Source organism: Podarcis tiliguerta (genome assembly GCF_965153285.1).
Source record: "Podarcis tiliguerta genome assembly, chromosome: 10".
Lineage (NCBI taxonomy): Eukaryota > Metazoa > Chordata > Lepidosauria > Squamata > Lacertidae > Podarcis > Podarcis tiliguerta.
Genome location: NC_139543.1, coordinates 46131921 through 46146096, shown reverse-complemented (window position 1 = coordinate 46146096; position 14176 = coordinate 46131921). Strand labels below are relative to the sequence as shown.

Here is a 14176-nt window from a genome sequence, read left to right as displayed (position 1 = left end):
TTCTGCTGCTGCTCCCCAGTTACTGGAGCTTTTAAAATTTTGTTCCAAATTTGCATCATAGTACCACTGTGCCCACGTTGATAATAGGCAACTTGCTATTTTCCCCCTCCTAATTGCTTTCAACTGATATTAAAGCAAGCTACTTAGCATCCCAAGTTTTCTCCACCTTAAAAACAATATAGTGCACCCAATATCTGAATGTTCCACTAAAGCAGTTTGTATTTTTTTATTAATTGGTTTTTAGTTTGGTAAATAATGAGTGCTACCTGCTCCCATACCTGCATTTGAAGAATATTTTCATATTTTGTTCAAACTCTGTTTTCCTTTAAATTGGTCTGCTTCCTATTTCCATCTCTTCCAAGTACATTTCTCTTGACAAAGAAATGGACCAGGCTACAAACTACTTGATCTGGTCTAGCTAATTTCACCACCCCATTTACCTGTATGGGACATGGGGTAGCTGCTGCAGTTGTGAATTATACATTAGCAGATGTTGGAGAGCTTCACTCTGTTTCAGGAAAAGGCTGTGCATTTATCTTGTTTGCTCATTGCATCATCTCACTTTCCAATTCTTTCTGCAGAAAAAATTGCCTTTGATGGCGCTATCGATGACCATGGCAGAAAGCTTCAAGGAGCTAGACACTGATTCCAGCCTTGGGTAAGAATCAGTGTATTTTATAGATTAAGGTGCACACAAACTGTTGATCTGTAGAACATAAGCAAGCAACATATATCCCAAGTTGCTCATAGGAAGGATTATTATTATTATTATTATTATTATTATTATTATTATTATTTATACCCTGCCCATCTGGCTGAGCTTCCCCAACCACTCTGGGGGGCTTCCAATCAAGTGTTAAAAACAATACAGCATTAAATATTAAAAACTTCCCTAAACAGGGCTGCCTTCAGATGTCCTTTAAAGAGAAGTTAGCTGCTTATTTCCTTCACCATTATTGGATGTCATTATCTTGTCATGATGGTATGAAAAATCACCACCAAATCTAAATCAGGGATCTTCTTTGCAAGATAGAACTGTGTTTTTTAAAAAAATGCAGTGTATTTCTTAAAAGGCAATACCCTTTCTACCTAAAATATGGCCGACATTGATCTAGAAACCTTTCTGCAGAAGTAGAACAGCAAACTGAGGGACTCCTGCATTGGTGTTATATGACGGACTGTGTTTGCACTGTCTGTTTACCATGCCTTGCTTGGGGTTATGGCTGTGTGCTTTAAGGTGCTTCTCAGGTATAAAATCTGCATTACACACCATTCAGCTGCTGGGCAATACCTCTGCACAGAAAATAGGGGTCAGCTTCAGTAAGGAACCCTGTGCTATGCCACATTTCCCCCCCCCCCCCCTGTTTAACAGGCAATATAGGTTATGCTGTTAACCCTTCCTTCTTCAGCTGTGCAACACTATAGACAGAATGGATGGCAGCTATCTTTGGGAACTGTGGTGTTAAACCCAAGTGGAGGGCAGGAGGGCACCTCATAGAAAAGGCACCAGGAAGAATGAGGGTCACTAGGTTATTCTAGATGACCTGCTTATTGAGCATCCATCCTGATTTGCTTGCCCAAAGCTTCTGTGAAGGTTAGGCAATGTACAGTTTTTGCTGAGCATCCGTTCTGATCTGTTTGCAAGGAGGTTACCGTACTTTTCGCTCTATAAGACGCACCAGACCATAAGACACACCTAGTTTTTGGAGGAGGAAAACAAGAAATAAAATATTCTGAATCTCAGATGCCAGAACAACAAGAAGGACCGCTTCGCAGCGAAAGCAGCAATTCCTCTTGCTGCTCTGGCTTCTGTGATAGCTGCACAGCCTGCATTCGCTCCATAAGACGCCCACACATTTCCCCTTACTTTTTAGGAGGGAAAAAGTGAGTCTTATAGAGCAAAAAATACAGTGTATTGACAATGAGCATTCATCCCCATTAGTTTGCATGGTGGTTATATATCTTCTCAGTTATAACCATTCCTCCTACACCTTTCAGTCCGTTTCTGTTACTTTCCTAACTGCAAGAAGTCCATTTTTTTCCTAACTGAAATTGTTTGAGCTTTAACCTGGTCTGCGCCTCGATTCCTCCCACAAAATATTGACAGTCTGGAGGCAACCACTGACTGATATTGTGCCACACAGGCTGATCTCCTGCTAGATCCATTTGATCTACCTTTCATCGGATAGGTGCAGCGTCAGCACTGAACACAAACCATGACAATCTGCAATGTGTGTTTTTGGGAAGGGCCATGGATCAGGCCCTGGTGCTCAGATTAAAGCCAGGATACGTTCTATAACCCCCAAGTACAATTATTCAGAACTGGGGCCAAACTAGATGGAATGGTAACTGGTTGCTTTTTTGTTTAGTAAATAGCTGCTGGGTATATAAAATGGCACCACAGTGGAGGGGGAAGAGAGGTTTTAACCCCCCCCTTTTTTTTTTACTGCTAGTATATTGATATTTTCACATACACAATAACATTTCCCTCCCACACCCTGCAAACTCTTTTACAGTGATGGTTTGCAGAAAGAGAAAGAGAGCTCACTGAGGACTCATTACTCCTCATTTTTCAGGCCGTTGGAGAGGTATTGGCTCTGGTTATATACACTACTGTAACTCTTCTTCCTTCTTGGCTTACAGGAAAGCTCTAGAAATGAGTTGCTTCATTCAGACTATGCTAGCCAGGATCCTTGCTGAGTTTGAAATGGCCCTCGAGCGAGACGTCCTACAACCCCTCAATAAACTGAGCGAGGTATCCTTCATCTCCCTCTGTTCTCATCTTCTGTTTTCCCTCTTTTCTGCCTGGTCTTCTGGTTGTTCCTTCTCTCCTCCCCCCTTACTGCTGCATGTAAAAAGCTGCCTCCAGATGGGTGTCTCCTGGCACTGACCAATCATTGCTCTTACACTGTAAGCCACAAGAAGAACTGCAATCCACTTTCCACATGCTTGGGAAGCTCAAGCTTTTTCTATGTGTACATTCTACCGTGTTGTTCTGTCCAAACCAAGGGGAGTGATATAGCTGCTGGGAGTGAGGAAAGCAAAGATCTAGTTCCCCTTAATTGCCCATTTGAAGCTAAACACCATATTCGCTACAACCTTTACAGTGGTGACTGACATTTTTACTACCCATAAATTTTGAATAAGTACTAAAATGCTTTAAAAAGAAATTTGCATAGTGAAATGTAGGGATGACCAAATCTGCCAGTTGTGGTTTTTCACGTTTTCTCGATTTTCCATTTTTAAGTTCAGTTTTTCACATTTCCACACCACTTTGTCGTTGTTGTTTTTTAAAAAAGCCCTCATGAACATCCATGAGCATTTTACTGTGACTTTCTCCTATTGTACACATTTTCTATGCCATTTCCCCTAATATACACATTTTTGCAGACCAATTTCCCTGTAATACTGCATTTATGTACATTATTTTCTAAATTATTTGCATTTTGATACCCTTTTATATGTAATAATGCTATTTTTTAAAAGTCATGAAGGGGAGGAATCCTTTTCAGGCCCTGCAGTTTTAGCAAGATGTTTAAAGGTTTCTGTCATATTTATTTCTTCATCTGTTAAAGATGAGCATGGTAGAGTATGAGCTCTATGGAATACTCTTTTATCTAATTAAGGAATTGTTATCATCCTCTTCAGCCAAAAAAAGCTTGCATAGAAACTTAGGGTGGCTCCAGAGAATGTCAGTATTTTTCAAGTTTATGCTTTAGGTTTTTGCATTTAAAAAGTGGATTAAAGCACAGTGTTGCCCAAGCACAACAAATCCACTTAAAAAAAAAAAAAAAAACCACGGCATTTTTCCAGTGACTTCTGGTGTTTAGTGATAACCTGTGCGGCAAGGGGTGCCATTTTATTGTAAATGCATGCTGACTTGTGATAGTGACATATTGCGCAGGTGAGCCTAGCACAAGCCGACACACATTTACAAAAGTGGCATATTGTGCAAGTGTGCCGTGTTGTGGTCGGCTCACCTGCACTATGTGTCACTACCCACATCAAAGCCCTGCTTTGCATCTACACCTGTGGAGATTGCACTGCTCTTCCGTTCTGTAAAAAAGTCAGGCTTTTTTTGCAATCTGGGAAAAGTTGGAGGAACAACAGGGGAAAACACAGGATGGCTATGATTGGCGATGTAGATGCACTTAGCACTAAAGGTTCTAAGGTGGAGTGTGGCTGGTGGGGGAAATGGAAGTGAATGAAGCACAGTGATTCCACATGTATGGAAGGGCTTCACCTCAGGGAAAGAGCACCTGCTTTTCATACAAAAGGTTCAAGGTTCAATCCCTTGCATCTTCACGTAGGACCAGGAAGGATGCCCCTTTGAAACCCTGGAGAGCTGTGGGCAATACTGAGCTAGATAGATGAACGATCTGACTTGGTATAATGCAGGTTCCTTTGTTCACAGTAAAAGCCTAGTGTCAGTGGCGTAGCGTGGGGGGTGCAGGGGGTGCCGGCCGCACCGGCCACAACATCTGGGGGGGGGCACGCACTCGCACTCGCAGCTCTCTGCCCCTACCTGGCTCCACGGGTTAGGGGGCGCAAGTTACTTGCCTTGCCCCGGGTGCTGACAACCCACGCTACGCCACTGCCTAGTGTGGAAGTACTGGTGGTAATTCCTAACCAATGGTCAAGTGCTACTGATGTGTGACTTATCCTTCCGCATCCCCATCTCTTCCAGGAAGAGCTGCCCACCATCCTGAAGCACAAAAAGAACCTTCAGAAACATATTTCAGACTGGAATGCCATCAAGAGCCGGTACTGAGAGGGGGAGGGAAGGGGAGAGATGGTGCGGGAAAGCTTGACGAATTTGGCAAAAGAGATCCATTGGGATCTGGCTGCTTTTGCCCAAGAGCAGAAACAGGACTAAGTCCTTGGAATGTGGCCCTTCCTCGGCCACGGGTCCATCATCATGTTTGGGAAGTCATTTTCTGTTACATCAGCTCTGCTTTAAACATTCTCTGTGCTGTTCAAAGGCAGTGAAATAACTGAGTAACTTATTTGTAAAGGGGATTGTAGGCTGACACAGATGGTTCTGCACAGGGCCAGCTGATGAAGCTTCTGACTCTACTTTAGTCATCATCCTTTTTCTAAAACAAACAAACCAAAAAAGGAAAAGGCTGGGGAAGATGGGGACATGGGGGTGGCAGAAGCATCAATCTTTCATTGTTAGATCAACATGGACACTGAACTGATATACACCCTATCCACTGAGCCTCTTGGGATTGCCGATCGGAAGGTCAGCAGTTCGAATCCTCACGACAAGTTGAGCTCCCGTTGCTCGGTCCCAGCTCCTGCCAACCTAGCAGTTTGAAAGCATACCAGCGCAAGTAGATAAATAGGTACCGCTGTGGCAGGAAGGTAAACAGTGTTTCCGTGCATTCTGGCTTCCGTCACAATCCTCTGTGCACCAGTAGTGATTTAATCATCTTCCCCACATGACCTGGAAAGCTGTCTGTGGACAAGCGCTAGTTCCCTCGGCCTGAAACGAGATGAGTGCTGCACCCCATATTCGCCTTTGACTGGACTTAACCATCCAGGTGTCCTGAGAGCCAGTGTGGTGTAGTGGTAAAGAACGGTAGACTCGTAATCTGGCAAACCGGGTTCACTTCCCTGCTCCTCCACATGCATCTGCTGGGTGACCTTGGGCTAGTCACACTTCTCTGAAGTCTCTCAGCCCCACTCACCTCACAGAGTGTTTGTTGTGGGGAAGGAAGGGAAAGGAGAATGTTAGCTTCTTTGAGACTCCTTCGGATAGTGATAAAGCGGGATATCAAATCCAAACTCCTCTTCTTCTTCTTTACCTTTTACCTTTTCCTACCCTAGCCATGTCTCTAATGGCTATCTCCACCTCTTTGCCCATTTAGCTGTGTGTCAACAAGTTAGTCTCCCCTCTGATGGGAGCCTGCATCACAGCACACACTCTGTTTTCCTTGCTGGTCTGTATAAAAACACACATACACAAAGACTCTGATCACATGCAGTGATCAGTTGTAAATGTTTTTATTTTCACATTCAGCAGCAAAGTACTTCATTGTGACTTCACTAAGGATTAAGCCAGAAGGAGAGTTACTGTGCTAGTTCTCTGGCTGTTGACTCACTGCTGCTAACCATTAGAGAGAGGGGAAGGGGTGTTGTAGTGTGGGGCAAGTCAGGTCAGTGTGAACGCACCAGCAGAGAACACCCAGCATTCCTGCTGGTGCGTTTACATCACACTGACCTCCCCACTGCTTCACCCCTTTCCTTCCCAGTAAACAACAGTGACCCACCTGCCGGAAAGCTAACACAGCAGTTTCTTGATTAGCATGCTGTTTGAAACTGGGCTCACAGTTAAGCCTTCTCCTCATCAACCTTGAGCAGACGCCTACAACTTGAGGTTAGCTGCATGCATCAGACAGGTCATCAGTCTCTATGCCTAACACATTGTCGTATAATTTTTGAATGCCATCAACTCAACTCTTGCCTCTGGCTCTTCTTTGGGAATCTGAAGTCTGAACCAAGCTGCCAAGAACTCCAGCAATAATACCGGTGGTGCCGCTGGCCCAGGCCCATCATCTGCTGCCATCAAACTAGAAAATCTGAAGGAAGAGGAAGAAGAGATGAAGAGGAGGGTTGAACAGAGTAAGGTAGGTGTGAAATGTGGCTGGGGGGCTGGGGATTGACATTCTCCTTCTCAGTTAGAAGGAAGCATGTTTGTATAGGAAATGCCCAAAGATGAGGGGTGGAGAGAGAAATATGACAAGAGTGTTGGTGCAGACATGACCATGCAGAACTCCCATTGATTGCGCTACACTGTGCTGTGGGTCATTGTTTAGATCCCACAAAGGAGGTCCAAATGGCAAACTAGAGCAGTTGTTGATATTGGTGGAGGAGAAATTTGATTTGGTTCACATTTAAAAGCGAACCTCCCCAATTTACACTTTCTGAAACAATGCACAAACTGAAACACTGCCATTTTTCCAAATTTTGCCTTTCTCTGAATTTTGCAGTGCCGTTCTCCAATCAAGCAATGTAGATAAAAATGCATGTACTCAAGTAAAGTTTTCATTAAAATGTTCATGTTCATGAAAATGGAAAACAAAAATGCATTATAGTAAGGAAATTTGTTCTGCAAAAATATGACTGTTCAGTGAAATAGCATATGAAAATGTATATATTTGAGAGATTTGCACCAAAATGTTGAAGAGAAGCCAAGAGAAACCGAAACTGACAGATTCACCTATCCCTAGTTATTGATGTGATTATTATCCCAGAAGCTGCATGAGATTTAGAGTGGAGTCAGTGTGTGCCAAGTCACATTGCATCATATTCTTCCTACTTAATAAGGTATTCAGGACCTTGCAATATTTACCAGGTTGGAGTAGGAGGTATAGACACACAACCTAATGATTTCTTAGATCCCATTTGTAGATTTTTTTGTTTCCTGATATATATTTATGCTGTGTATCCTGGAAACAGGCCACCACTAGGGAAGAGGGAGAAAGCCATTTTAGTTCACATGTTAATATGAATCCACCTAATGCACACTTCCTGAAATTACTTGTGAACCAAAACACAGCTATCCTTTGAAAACCACACTTCTCAAATTTTTGCAATGCAGTTCTCCAACCAGATAACATTTACAACTAGGCATATATTAGGGGGAAGTGTCCATTAAAATGCATATGCTGGTGAAAGGAACTTACAATAATGTCTTATATTACATAGATTTGCCTGCTAAATTGTGTATATAAGACAAAAATGCATATGTAAAATGTTGAATAATAATAATAATAATAATAATAATAATACAAAATTTATTTATTTGTACCCCGTCCATCTGGCTGGGTTTCCCCAGCCACTCTGGGTGGCTTCCGAAAAGATTAAAAATACACGAAGACTTTCTGCAAAACGAGGCAGAAATGTAGAGAACCGAGAATGGAAAAATGAGAAACTGACAGTCACTGAAACGGACAGATTCATAGATCTCTAGTCACCATCTAACTATGTCTTGCTTAATGGTTGCCATCAATTTGATTTTAATTAATTTTTATAATGAAAGGTTTTTAGAATGTTGGATTATTTTGATTGTTGTTAGCCACCCTGAGCCCAGCTTTGGCTGGGGAGGGCGGGGTATAAATAAAATTTATTATTATTATTATTATGTCACGGTGAGGATATTGCAGGGAGCTGGGATGGTGCAGTTAACAGGAAAGGAGGCTGATATATTTCTGTGGTTTGCTCTTTGTGAAGGGAACAAAGTACAGTGCTTCCCCCATCTCATTTTCTAGGATGAGTACATGGCAGACCTGTATCACTTTTCAACCAAGGAAGACAGCTATGCTAAGTACTTTATCAAAGTAAGTCAGTTCCCTTATCTCTCTCCTTTCCTTTGCTCCATCCTTCATTGTAAGATGGTTTTGCATACCTTTGGATAATTCTCAAAGTCTAAAGAGGCATTTTGTTGGAGTTCTATAATTGCACCTCTCAATTTTCTTCTTCCTGTTTTGTGAATGTATATTTTCCTTCCACAACTACTTCCCTTTGCTCTGTTTTCTATGGGTCCCCTAATCCAAATCAGGGACTTCTGCAACTATCAGAAGAGAAAAATTATGCTGGGGAAGGATGCTGTTTTCTGAGACCCCTCTCCTCAAATGTCTAGCTTGGTCTTCCCTTAAGACCTATCCCCCACAGTCATCTCTGCATCTCTGTAAAGAAACCCACCATCATTATCATCACCTCCCTAATTCCTCTTTACTCTTTCCAGGACAGGGGTGGGAATTCTGTAGCCCTCCAGATGTTGCTGAGCTTCCATCAGCCCCAGCCAGCATGGCCATTGCTCAGAGATGATGGGAGTTGATCCAGCAACATCTGGAGGGCTACAGAATTCCCTTTGCCAATGCTACAGGTTTAATAGGACTTGCAGAAGAAAAACACCAATCAGGGAAAAAATACATGTGCATTTATTTTTCTGTCTGGCAGTTGATGGAAATTCAAGCAGAGTATCACCGGAAGTCCCTGGAATCTCTGGATACTACTTTGGCAGAGGTGAAAGAGACTCACAACCAGCCAGGTATTAGTTGAGCTGCATCTTTTTATTTGCCACACTGGAGATAGGTTTGTTCATGCTGGGTCACCTAGAGCTTGGGGGATGCAGTTTATTGTTGCTGTCTTGTTGGTGGTTCCCCCTGTATGCACATCACTGTATTTTATTGTGTTCCCGAATGTCTACGTAGTGTAGCTTCCCAGTGTGACACTACGTACATAGCTCTTTGCAAGTGGGGCCCCTGCTATTGCTTACTGAGAGATACATTCATTAGTCATTTTCAGGGCAGCTTTAGTGATGTTAGCCAGAGATATGGGAAAGACAACAGGTAACATGCAAAGCACAAATTCTGAAGCGCCTCTGATTCTGACGCTACAGTGCTGCTATTTTTGTAGCTGGACAGTGAGATTGGTACTTTTTCAAATTTATTTTGTATTGCATGTTACTGTATTTCTTATACACCACTCTGAAAACGTCAGTTGAAAGCTGGCCTAAAAAGATAGACAACAAACAAAGAGTCTCTGAGACCCACTGGCACTGAAAGAGAGTTGATTCTGCAGAGCAGTGTGTGTATTTCAGTCCCTGAAATAGACTTTTAAAAAACCCCACTTCCTGAGAGGAAAAATGACACACCAAGAAGAGGGTTAGGCAAAAAAATGCTGCTGCTTGCGTAGACCAGAACTGAGAAGCAGGGCCGGCCCAACCATTAGACAGAGTGAGGTGACGGTGTCAGGCAGTCGTGGGTGTCGTGAAAGCAGAGCAAAGTGTTATTTGTTTCATTTATTGTATTTTTACCACCAGGGAGATTTTCTGCTTTAGACACCCAAAGAACTTGGTTGGCCGTGAGTTCTAATATGTAACTTGGCTTGGGTATGTGGAGACAGAGCATCATTTGCTGCTTGCCTCAGGCAGCAAAATGCCTTTGCTCTGCCTGGGGTCCTCAGGAGCTTTTGGTATGGACCACTGCTGGGCTGAGTTGGCTCCTGAAAACCAGGCTCAGCAGTTGGATGGTGATGACTTTTGGAAACTTCCCATCCCATATGCACAGTGGGTTTTATTCTCTCCCTCTCCCTTCCTTCCTGCTGTTTTTCAGACTCCCCATTCCCAAGAGATTCAGCTGTGGTGGGGGTGTATGGGATGCCGCTAGAGACTCACCTGAAGGCTTCTGGGCGGGAGATTGCCGTCCCCATTGAAGCTTGTGTCATGATGCTGCTGGCATCGGGGATGAAGGAAGAGGTAGGTGCCACTCACCTGCCCAGCCCTTCTTTTGCCACCAATTTCCTTGCCTCACCTTTCTCCCACTCTGCAGGGGCTCTTCCGGTTGGCAGCTGGAGCATCTGTGCTGAAGAAGTTAAAATACAGCCTTGCCTGTGGCTCAGGTGCCCTGGGTGAATTCTATGCAGATCCTCATGCTGTGGCAGGTAGGATATTAAATTAATGCAGGGCTGGGGAACCTGTGGCCCTCCAGATCTTGTTGGACGCCATCTTCTGTTAGTCCTAGTTAGTACCACCCAGTGGTCAGGGGTTTCATTAGAAGTTGGAGTGCAACAACACCTAGAGGTTCACAGATTTCCCCAGCCTTAATTAGAGGTATCAGATAATTAAGCAGCAGGGAGTATCGTGAGAGGGAGAGGCATGTTCTACCTCTAAAACAGCATCTCTTTGCTTCCATCTCAGGTGCACTGAAATGTTACCTGCGAGAGCTGCCCCAGCCCTTGATGACCTTTGAACTCTATGATGATTGGCTTAAAACTGCAAGGTACAGTGGGACTAGGAAGATGGGCTGCCTTCTTACAGCTCACACAGTTTGTGATTTCACCTCAATGCTAAGATTAGGTTAACTTGACTAACAATGTATTGTTGTATTATTGCCTACTCTGGGAATGACTGAAACCTGTTGCAAATGCTACTAGAAATTAAAATTGCATGTGTCAGGGTGCACACAGAGTTGAAGAGGAGCAGTGAGCCTCATTACAAATCTAGCAAGGTAGGGGGGAGTTAAGAAGGATGGCCCCTTCCAGTTGGGTTTTTAAAAAACACCATGAAAAGTGTTATGATTAGTAACATACTTGAAACGAAAGTGGGTTTAACACTGTCCTGCAGCCCCACAGCTCCCATCAAATTTGGAGTTCTCAGCCACTCTGCTTTAAAATAAAAATACGAATGTCAGGAAATGCTTGTGCTGATCTTCTGCATCTTAAGTAGTTTGGTACCAAGTACTGTATTTTTCGCCCTATAGGACGCACCTTTTCCCCTCCAAAAATGAAGGGGAAATGTGTGTGCGTCCTATGGGGCGAATGCAGGCTTTCGCTGAAGCCTGGCGAGCAAGAGGGGTCGGTGCGCACCGACCCCTCTTGCTCTCCAGGCTTCAGGAAGTTATCCCCCCAGCCCGGCAAGCTCCCTGAGCGATGCCGAAGGTGCACACACCTTCACCATCGCTTTCCGACCCGTTCTGGGGGCTGGGGGCGGGGGAAGCTCGGGCTTCCCCCGCCCCCAGCCCCGCAAGCTCCGGGAGCGATGGCGAAGGTGCGCTCACCTTCGCCAGCGCTCTCCGACCTGCTCTGGGGGCTTGGGCGGGGGAAGCTCGGGCTTCCCCCACCCCCAGCCCCGCAAGGTTCGGGGCTTTGTTTTCCTTTATTCCCCCCCCCCCCAAATCTAGGTGCGTCCTATGGGCCAGTGCGTCCTATAGGGCGAAAAATACGGTAAATATCCATTGGGTATTATGTCTCTCAGGAACTAAGGGAAATGAGTTCTTTCCTCCAACATGTGATGTTGGACTGCCACTTGAAATACCAGGTGGCGCAATAGTTAGAATGATGGCCATTCACATCCAAAGCACATTACTTCCCCCAAAGAATTCTGGGAACTGTAGTTTCCCCAATGAAAGAGCTACTGTTCCAGCAGCTTTAACAAACTGCAGCTCCTACGATTCTTTGGAGGCAGCCATGTGCTTTAAAAGTGCTTGAAATGGATGGTGTAGATCTGCCCTTGATCTGGGAAACCTTGGCTCTGATCCCTGATCAAGCCATAAGGCTAGCTGCAGGACCTTCGACCTGTTGCTATCACTCACACCCTAACCTACGATACAGGGCTGTTGTGAATTTAAACAGAGTAGTCCCATCCAGGGTTGCCACTCTGAGCTGATAGGATAGGATTTACACATGTGGAGCTGTAGCAGCAGACTGACAGCCAGACGGTGATCGAAATGCCCATGAGAAAATAAAGATAAGACTCTATATAAGCAATTATTATAGTAGATGGATCCCTTTGCTCTTTCAGTATCAAAGAGCCAGAGAATCGACTGGAGCATCTTCGGGACACCTGCAGCCGTCTCCCCAAGGACAACTACAACAACATGAGGTGTGGCACACCTGTTAGTATTTAGGGGCTTTAAGACGGAGCTTGGTAGGTGGCGCTTATACCATCACTGTCTCTCAGTGTTGCAAAAAGCCTGCTGCATTTCTGTTGTTACCCAACAACAGGCAAAAGAGCCCAGCTTGAAATGTCAAGGCAGTGGTTTTCCTGGTTTTCACTACAGTACTTGCCTTTTCCCAACAGGTATCTGATTCGTTTTTTAGCCAAGCTGGCTGAACAGCAGGAAGTGAATAAGATGACCCCCAGCAACATTGCCATTGTCCTAGGGCCCAACCTGTTGTGGCCCCAACAGACTGAAGGGTAACTGTGTGTGTGTGTGTTATTGTCTGGGTAACCCAGGACCTCCATACACATTGCCCAGGCTTGCACTCTGGGGAGGTCACTTTGGCAGCAGTTTTATTTCAATCCTGGAGGCACACTCCGTTGTCTCTTGTGACAGACAGATGCCAACAACATCATTCTCCACTTATTGGTTTAGCATGTATTCACTAATTGAACTCTTTAGACATATACATGTATCAGTTGCAATTGAGAATGGTGCTGTGTACACCCACCAGAGCCTTATCGTACCAAGAATTCCAGAGGCCATCCAAGGCAGCTTATCCAGAACTTGAAAATGTCTAGAATACATGTGGAGAACTGCTGACCCTCAGGTCTATTAGGCCCCACAGGCTTTCCCATTTGGTCCATGGTGCTGTTTTTACTAAGCCCAGCCTACCTGCCCCATGCCAGAAGTCACACCTGTCCCCAGTTATGGGACAGTAAAAAGACGTGGCAAAGTGGGGTTTTCAGACACTGCCAATCAGCTGACCAGCGGTGCCTGCAAACCCCTGCCTCACAGCACGCCTTCAGAGTCTGTTTGCAGACTTTGTTTCAAATCACATATGCAAAGAGACATTTTCCCTCCCTGTTTGCAAGACTGGTTTGAATGCAAACGGGTCCTTTGATGGTGAGCTGCCAGTGTCAATCACTAGGTTGGCTCTGAGAGTGAGGTCCTTTTAAGCTGTCCCCTGGCATTACTATGTATAGACCTCGGGTGATTAACCAGTAGATGGACTTGTGGGAGATGGGGGAGGTAAGGATCCCTTCCCTCAGCCAGATCCAGTTTCTCCCCTGTGATCTCAAAGGTGACATTTTCCTTGTCACTACAACAGACTGATGGAAGAAGTCCAACCTGTGGAACGTCTGCTTTCCTCTGAGGTTCTGGGGAAAACAGAAGACTTGTCCCAGATAGGATGTGGCAAGCCTAGAAGTAACTTTCAGTTATGTTATGTCCTTTCCTTCTCCTCAAATGGAGGAGAAAACAGGTTGCGATGCCCTAACAGAAGGGAAAACACTCTGTCTGGTTCCTCCATGAACTTTAAAGAGCTAATATCTTAATTAAAACAGTCCTAGATTTGTCACCTCTAGCCTTTGAAAAGGCTTGTATAACTTTTATGAGCTGCATGGAAAGAAGAATTTCACTGACTTCACTCTCTCCCATCAGAAACTGTAGAGGAAAAGTTAGGATGAACAGCCTTAGCTTAACATAGTTCTTGTTGCTGTCTCTCAATCTCTCTCCCCCAGGTGCCAGGCGCAACTAGATATGGCTTCTGTATCCTCCATCCAAGTTGTGGGAGTTGTGGAACCCCTGATACAAAATGCTGACATCCTCTTCCCAGGAGGTAGTCCATCATCTGTTGACCTGAATTTTTCTTTACCCTGGTGAGGAGCTGCATTACAGCTTCCATCATCCCTGACCACTGGCTGACCATGATGATGGGAGCTGGA

The 14176-nt window shown here is 44.6% G+C and overlaps 1 protein-coding gene across 1 annotated transcript in view; it reads left to right on the top strand.

Moving 5' to 3' along the window:
* The window catches only part of SH3BP1 (SH3 domain binding protein 1), a 35322-nt gene that overhangs the window by 15703 nt on the left and 5443 nt on the right, over positions 1-14176 (top strand). Inside the window, exons 4-15 of the mRNA XM_083400743.1 lie at positions 582-658; positions 2644-2755; positions 4688-4764; positions 6497-6632; positions 8277-8345; positions 8968-9058; positions 10125-10267; positions 10341-10452; positions 10709-10790; positions 12311-12391; positions 12590-12706; positions 13973-14070. Coding sequence (XP_083256869.1) covers positions 582-658; positions 2644-2755; positions 4688-4764; positions 6497-6632; positions 8277-8345; positions 8968-9058; positions 10125-10267; positions 10341-10452; positions 10709-10790; positions 12311-12391; positions 12590-12706; positions 13973-14070 — 1195 coding nt within the window. The remainder of the gene's footprint in view (positions 1-581; positions 659-2643; positions 2756-4687; positions 4765-6496; positions 6633-8276; positions 8346-8967; positions 9059-10124; positions 10268-10340; positions 10453-10708; positions 10791-12310; positions 12392-12589; positions 12707-13972; positions 14071-14176) is intronic.